This window comes from Poromitra crassiceps (assembly GCF_964638095.1).
Source record: "Poromitra crassiceps genome assembly, chromosome: 20".
Lineage (NCBI taxonomy): Eukaryota > Metazoa > Chordata > Actinopteri > Beryciformes > Melamphaidae > Poromitra > Poromitra crassiceps.
This window is the reverse complement of record NC_139637.1, coordinates 24,691,746-24,699,229: the sequence shown is the minus strand read 5'-3', so window position 1 is coordinate 24,699,229 and position 7,484 is coordinate 24,691,746. Positions and strand designations below refer to the sequence as shown.

Here is a 7,484-nt window from a genome sequence, read left to right as displayed (position 1 = left end):
TTTTAGATGTTTTATTACACAAAGTGTATAAACCCCATGACCAAAATAGTCATTGTGTTACTTATGAATGGAATTATAGCGAAACCCCGTCAAGGACCCCTGGGGGTCCCCGGACCCCCATTGGAGAACCACTGTTCTAAGCAGACCGGATAGCATGCAGCAAATGATAGAACACTCATCCATAGGGACTTGAGACTTGACTTGGACTTGCCCCCCAAAGACTTGAGACTTGACTTGGACTTGGAAAAAATGACTTGTGATCATCTCTGCCTCAGAGTCATCACACACACACACACACACACACACACAAACCACAGTGGGCGTGGCCTAATTGCTCTGTCTACGCCCGCAGCCGCTGCGCGCAGGAGGCCTTGAACCCCGAGGACGAGGTGGACGAGTTCCTCGGACGCGCCATCGACGCCCGCAGCATCGACCAGCTGAGGAAAGACCACGTGAAAAAGTTCCTGCTCACCTTCCAGACCGCCGCCCTGGAGAAAAAGGTTGGGATCTTAAACGTGGAATTTGTTTTAAATTAGCTCAAAAATTGCCTGTCAAAATGTGCTTTATGATTGGTTGATTGATTGATTTGCTGTTACTGTGCTGCTAAACTACTTAATTTAATTAATTAATTAATTAATTTTCTATTTCTCAGTACTCCAAAAAGGTGGACGATCGTTTTGGGGGTTATGTGGCCTGTGCACTCCTGGTTTTCTGCTTCATCTGTTTCATTCAGATTATCATATTTCCACAGTAAGTCGTTCTTTCCAGTAGATGACCCTCTGTGCTCAAATATATTATTATTAAATAATATTATTATAATATATTATACATTATTAAATTATACATCCTAATAAGCTTGGTTCTTCTCTTCCCCCAGCACGACACTCATGCTGGGCCTTTACATAAGCATCTTCATCATCCTCGCCAACATCCTCTTCATCTGTGCCATCTACTCCTGCATCAAAGTAAGGAGCCAAATCTCCAATCTTTTTCCTGCAGATGTATTGAGAGATAGGAGCCATGATGATCAGCATCACTAACTGTCTCTGTCTGGTCGTCTCTTTCCTTGCGTGTCCATATCCAAGTTCTTCCCAGCGGCCTTGCAGACCGTCACCAAGAAGATAGTCCAGTCTCGTGCAAACAGCACACTGGTGGGAGTCCTCACCATCCTCCTCCTCTTCATATCGGCCTTCGTCAACATGGTAGGGACTTCCCCTAACTCTTCGCTCGTATCCTGTAACACATTAACTATTCGTTTTAGAATGCTAGTTAGGGCTGTGCAGTATACCAATATTATATCGATATCATGATATGAGACTAGATGGTCTTATATTTAGGATATCGTAAATTATATTGTGATATTTTTCCTGGTCTCAAACGCTGCATTACCGTAAAATGATGTAATTTTCCGATTTTTTTTTCCGACTGTTTATCTGTTCTATTATTTCCCTTGACCCACTTAGTCATTGTATCCACATGAGTGATGAGAAAAACAATCATTGAGTAATAAATACTCACCACTAGCCATCCCTACAATATTGTTGCAATATCAAAATCGAGGTATTTGGTCAGAAATATTGAGATTTGATTTTGTCCATATCGCCCAGCCCTACATGGGGCTGTGACTTACAACTGAACATTTAGCCCACTTCATAGAAAATACAGAGATATATATATATATGATGTGTCGCCATTCAGCCTAGAAATACTGAGATATTATTTTTGGTCCACGTGAGACAAAAAGGATGTCAGCTGATTGCTTATGTCTCAGCTGTTTCTTCACTTCCTGCTGTGTGTCCTGCCAGTTCACGTGCAGCACAGAGAAGCTGGAGGAGTGCGTGTACAACCAGCTGAACACCTCGGCCACCATGTGCCTGCTGCACAACCTGACCAGGACCGCTGAGGACGGCCTGACCCTGTGTCCCAGCCAGGACCCGCCCTGCCATTTCCCTGAGGTCAGCAACCCCAAAGCCTTTTAGCACGTGTGTGTGTCTACGTGTGTGTGTGTCTACGTGTGTGTGTGTCTATGTGTGTGTGTATGTCTACTTGTGTGCATTTGTGTGTCCACGTGACATGCACGGGTCGCGCGCCTGCCCCCCCCCCCTTGTTCGCCCTCGTTTGTGTCTGTGCGTGTGTGTGTTTCTCTGTGTGCATTAAAAAAAGGTATGTTTGAGTGTTTACCTAACCTTCGGCCCTTCCCGGCAGTCCGGGTAGTACAGCGATATATTCCTTGCCCTACCAACACGAGGGCCGCGGGTTCGAGACCCCGTGTTACCTCCGGCTTGTTCGGGCGCCGTCCATACAGGCACAATTGGACGTGTCTGCGGGGTGGGTGTCCTGGTCGCTGCACTATAGTGCCTCCTCTGGTTGGTTTTGGTCGGGTCGACGGCGCCTGTTCGGGGGGGAGGGGAACTGGGGGGAATATTGTGATCCTCCCCTCGTGCTACTACGTCCTGCCGGTGAAACTCCTCGCTGTCGAGTGAAAAGAAGCGGCTCGTGACTGCACATGTGTCGGAGAAAGCATGTGCTAGTCTACAGCTCTCCCCAGATCGGCAGAAGGGGTGCAGTAATGACCTCGGACAGCAGGGGAATTGGCCAAGTACATCTGGGGAGAAAATGGGGGGGGGGGGGGGGGGGGGGGTCAGATTTAAAAATTAAAGAATAAATAAATAAATAAATAAAAATAATTAAAAAAATAATAATAATTCCCCCTCCTCCCTCTCTCTCTCTGCAGTATTTCAGCTACAGTGTGCTGCTGACCCTGCTGGCGTGCTCTGTCTTCCTCCACATCAGCAGCATCGGGAAGCTGGCTCTGATGCTGCTCATCCAGCTCACCTTCCTGGTGCTGGTGGAGTGGCCTCAGGTCGTCCTGTTTGACAACGCAGACCTGCTGCTAATGGCCAACACCCTGTACATGTAAGTCACGTGTACACACACACACACACACACACACACACACACACACACACTCACACACACACACACACTCACTCACTCACTCACTCACTCACTCACTGTCTCTCTCACTCATTCACTCACTCACTCACTCACTCACTCACTCACTCTTGTCCAATTTGAAAATGTTTTTTGTCCTTTTTCAGTTGGAATATTAGTTAGAAAATAATTTTTCTAACTGCTCTCTCATTGCTACGACCTGTCACTCACTCAATTTCAACCCGCCTTCAAAAGCCAGCAGTGGCTGTTAACTGGCACAGACTCACTTATGTAGTATGCGGAGCGCAGCGATTCAACGTAATATTTGAGTCTGGGGAGAGACTAGCCTGTACATGGCTGACTTCCTCATGATAAGGTCTTGTGTTGGATTGTAGAAGACCTACTTCTTCGTGGTAAAGTCTGGTTTTTTTATATGTTGTTCTCATTTCTCCTCAGGCCATCAACAGCTGCTAATGATTCCTCACAGTGGTAAGTGGTGTGTTATGTCATGTGTTTGATGCTAACTGCATTACCTCAGTATGACTCACGTTGTTCATAGAACATGACTTCCTATTGTGTTGTGTTTCCAGGCCTAATCCCAATGGAACCACAGAGCAGTGGTAAGTAGCTTTGGCCTGTTCTGTTCCTGTTTCTCTACTTTCCCTTTCTGTGCCCATTCAAGAGTCTGACTCCTCCTCTTTCCACCTCCACAGCCAGGAGGACGATGTGACCAAAGTGCCCCTAAAGGTCATGACCCCTGTCATCCTCACCGTGTTCGTCCTGGCTCTCTACCTGCACGCCCAGCAGGTGGAGTCCACCGCACGCCTTGACTTCCTCTGGAAGCTGCAGGTAGCTGAAACATCATAGGAGATGACTGTGGAAAGTAGAGGTGTCGACGGTTACAAAAAGTTCTAAACGTGTTTAGCAGCATGTAACCGCTTAAAGCAGCTACGAGCTAGATTTTCGATTGCTATTAAACAGTCTAAATTTAATATCGATGCATCACATCTCACCTCTAATAGTAGACGAGACCAACGCCGAGTAGTCTCGCTTGAACCCCGAGTGAATCGGCCGGTGTTGTCTTGACGATTAGTCTGTCTGCGGCCGGGGCAGATCAGGAAGTGAGATGAAACGGTTTGCGGCAGCCACTTCGGCCATAACCACAAAATAACAAAATTACTTCCAAACAAACTGTTAGAATATAACGAGAGATGTTCGCGAGAGTAGCAAGCCCTTGCATGGCGTTCTCCGTGTTTATGGTCTGTTGCTAGGCAGAGCGAAACGGTTGAAGGCAGGCAGCTGCCGTGAACCATTTCGTTTCACTTCCGGGTTTATCCGGCCCGCCGGTAGACAGACACAGACTCTATAATCATCAAGAGAGCAATCTCCAATTCACACGGCTTTGGTCTCAGCTACTATTATAGGTAAGATGTGATGCATCAATATTATAATTATACTGTTTAATAACAATCGAAAATCTTGCTCGTAGCTGCTTTAACCTGTTGGGTTGTTGTTGTTTTTTTAACGCATTTACGCTATATAATCGCTAGAGGGCACTGTCACCAATCAAATGCCTCTCTCTCTCTCTCTCTCTCTCTCTCCATCCCTTCCTCAGGCCACAGAGGAGAAGGAGGAGATGGAGGAGCTGCAGGCCTACAACCGGCGTTTGCTCCACAACATCCTGCCCAAGGACGTGGCCGCCCACTTCCTGGCGCGCGAGCGGCGTAACGACGAGCTGTACTACCAGTCGTGCGAGTGCGTCGCCGTCATGTTCGCCTCCATCAGCAACTTCTCCGAGTTCTACGTGGAGCTGGAGGCCAACAACGAGGGAGTGGAGTGTCTCCGGCTGCTCAACGAGATCATCGCCGATTTCGACGAGGTGAGGAGAGCGGGAAATATGAGCGGAGGAGATGAATGAAAGTGTTTCTTTTTTCAATATTTTATTTGGCAATTTTTCAGAACGTGAAACACAAAAACGACGGAAAAAGAAAAAGCATATACATCAACATTCCAATGTTACAACGTAAGTTGCTTATGTGCTTGTAAGAGATGTGGGATCCCACGCAAGCGGTCCATCAGATATCATCTGGGCGACATGGATATATAGGCCATTTACACCTGCCGTTAACATGCATTTTCTCCAATCTGATTGCAATCAGATTGCAGAAATGGTTGTCCTCTCAATCCGCATACAGTTGCTGTATCCAGATTGAGAGGACACATTGCATTTACACTTGTGTTCAATGTGTACACAATGCATCACTGACCACCTGGTGGTTTGGCCGATCAGATTGCAATCCTTCTTCAATGCGTTTTGGGGGTGTTTACACCTGTACTTTCAAGTGATAAAACACAATCTGATTGCAATCTGATCACAGAAAATGCATGTTAACACCAGGTGTAAATGGCCTCTTACTTGTCGCTTCATCCAAGTAGGCCAGAAACGGGTCCCAGATAGTTGAAAATTTCTTGGGCCTCAGGAACCTGAGTCTCTCATGTATACTCAGGTACTATGTTTTTATGCTGTTTCTATGTTGTTTTTATATTTTTCTCCTCTTAGTACTGTTAGCTGATTTGATTATATCCTAGGTATAGTTGATATATCCACCAGGACCTTGAGTTCGTATTTCGTTCCCTTCCGTGTCTCATGTTTTGGAATGACAATAAATATCCTTGAACTTGAACTTGAACTTGAACTTGATAAATGAGACCATGTCCATCAGCCACAGCTGAAAAGTAGGTGGAGAGGGGGACTTCCACTCCTTCAGAATGAGTCTCCTGGCGACAGTGTGTCTAACCTGTTTGCGTTCTGCCACTTCCAACAACAGAACACTCTTGACCTGGAGATGAACTGCTCTTGCTGTTTGTCTTGTTTCTCATATGTCTTATGCAATGTTCGCTCGCTCATCATCTCTAGATCATCAGCGAGGATCGCTTCCGTCAGCTGGAGAAGATCAAGACCATCGGCTCCACCTACATGGCGGCGTCCGGACTGAACCACTCCACCTACGACAGGGAGGGCCGCTCCCACATCCTGGCGCTGGCCGACTACGCCATGCGGCTCCGGGAGCAGATGAAGTACATCAACGAGCACTCGTTCAACAACTTCCAGATGAAGATCGGTGAGTGGAGGAGATAGTGGAGACGGTTGTAGGTAATGCACAGCCATGTATCATAAAATCATCGAGGATAACCACGACAGTTTTCCACTGTCGTCGTCTTTTAAAAGAAAGGAGGAAAACATGTCGTGGCTGGCCGAGAGACATACAACTTATCATAAAACGACAACAACAACAGATAAATAGTTATATAAAAAAGGCATAATAAAATGAGCTTGTTCATTTCGATTTTCAGCACAAACACCAACTAAAAATTCAAATAGTTCCCATGAGTGACATTAAATGAGTGGTTCACTCTGAGTTATTACTCAACATAAACGTTTTTTTCCTCCATCGTAAAAGACCTGAAACTGGGAGTCTGTGTGATTTGCAAGTCCGTCTTGTTCCATTCTGGAGGAATGGAAGTACTCGATCTGTTAAACACTGCGGAGGAGGGCGAGGAATCATTTTCTTTTGCCAAAGGAGCAATAGGGTTGTCTTCTTGCTCAGATCAGTGTTATGATGGAGTCAAGCTGGGAACCCAGAGTCTATTTTTATTTGAAAAATAGACTCTGGGACAGCCCTACCGTTTTTCCCCAGCTTCCTGTACAGCGCGCCTCTCCTGCCACCGTCACTTCCTTCTCCGCGTCCGTGCTCCACTGTTTACCGTCTAAATAGCAACTCGACGCACCGTGACTTTACAGTAATTTTCCACTGTTGTTGTAAGACGAGTTGACGTCTTCTATGCAGTGTGTTTATGCGTTAACGTTATTAGCAAATAGCCGAAACGGACGCGGAAAAGGAAATGACGGTGGCTTTTCCGTCACTTCCGCTTTCCTTTTCCTTTTCCTTTTCCTAGAAAATAAAAATAGATTCTGGCTTCCCAGATTGTGAAGGAGTTAATATGGTGTCATGCAGCCAGGTGACAGAGTGATCTGATCTGATTCTGATTCTGATTCTGATCTGCTCTCAGGGTTGAACATGGGCCCGGTGGTCGCCGGCGTGATCGGCGCCAGGAAACCCCAGTACGATATCTGGGGGAACACGGTGAACGTGGCCAGCAGGATGGACAGCACAGGAGTACCAGACTGCATCCAGGTACCTACCGCACATTGACTCGTCTAGCCCAATAACGCTTTGACTGTCTGTTACTTTTCAAATATAGTTGATATTGTTGTTCATGGGCAGCCGTTCAAGTATCTGATGTGTCCTTGAGTGTGTCATGTGTAGCTCATATGACTCTCTGATATTAGACATTCCCTGCAGAGATCATTCAACTATCACAGGATTATTATTATGGTATTATCAAGAGCACAATCTGTTGCACAGTGTGACACAAACAGCAGAAGAAGAAGTTCTGATATATGACCGTGAACAAGATTCACAGTCATCTTATTCATGGTCAATACGAGCACTGCTAAAAGTATTCTATGAGATTTTCTGTCCTGGAAT

At 46.1% G+C, this 7,484-nt stretch overlaps 1 protein-coding gene across 1 annotated transcript in view; it reads left to right on the top strand.

Moving 5' to 3' along the window:
* LOC310795135 (adenylate cyclase type 6-like) overlaps positions 1-7,484 on the top strand; it is a 54,981-nt gene that overhangs the window by 45,543 nt on the left and 1,954 nt on the right. Inside the window, exons 11-22 of the mRNA XM_083657177.1 lie at positions 318-500; positions 653-750; positions 878-965; positions 1,086-1,202; positions 1,806-1,955; positions 2,735-2,916; positions 3,391-3,423; positions 3,525-3,554; positions 3,648-3,783; positions 4,550-4,813; positions 5,852-6,056; positions 7,006-7,130. Coding sequence (XP_083513303.1) covers positions 318-500; positions 653-750; positions 878-965; positions 1,086-1,202; positions 1,806-1,955; positions 2,735-2,916; positions 3,391-3,423; positions 3,525-3,554; positions 3,648-3,783; positions 4,550-4,813; positions 5,852-6,056; positions 7,006-7,130 — 1,611 coding nt within the window. The remainder of the gene's footprint in view (positions 1-317; positions 501-652; positions 751-877; positions 966-1,085; positions 1,203-1,805; positions 1,956-2,734; positions 2,917-3,390; positions 3,424-3,524; positions 3,555-3,647; positions 3,784-4,549; positions 4,814-5,851; positions 6,057-7,005; positions 7,131-7,484) is intronic.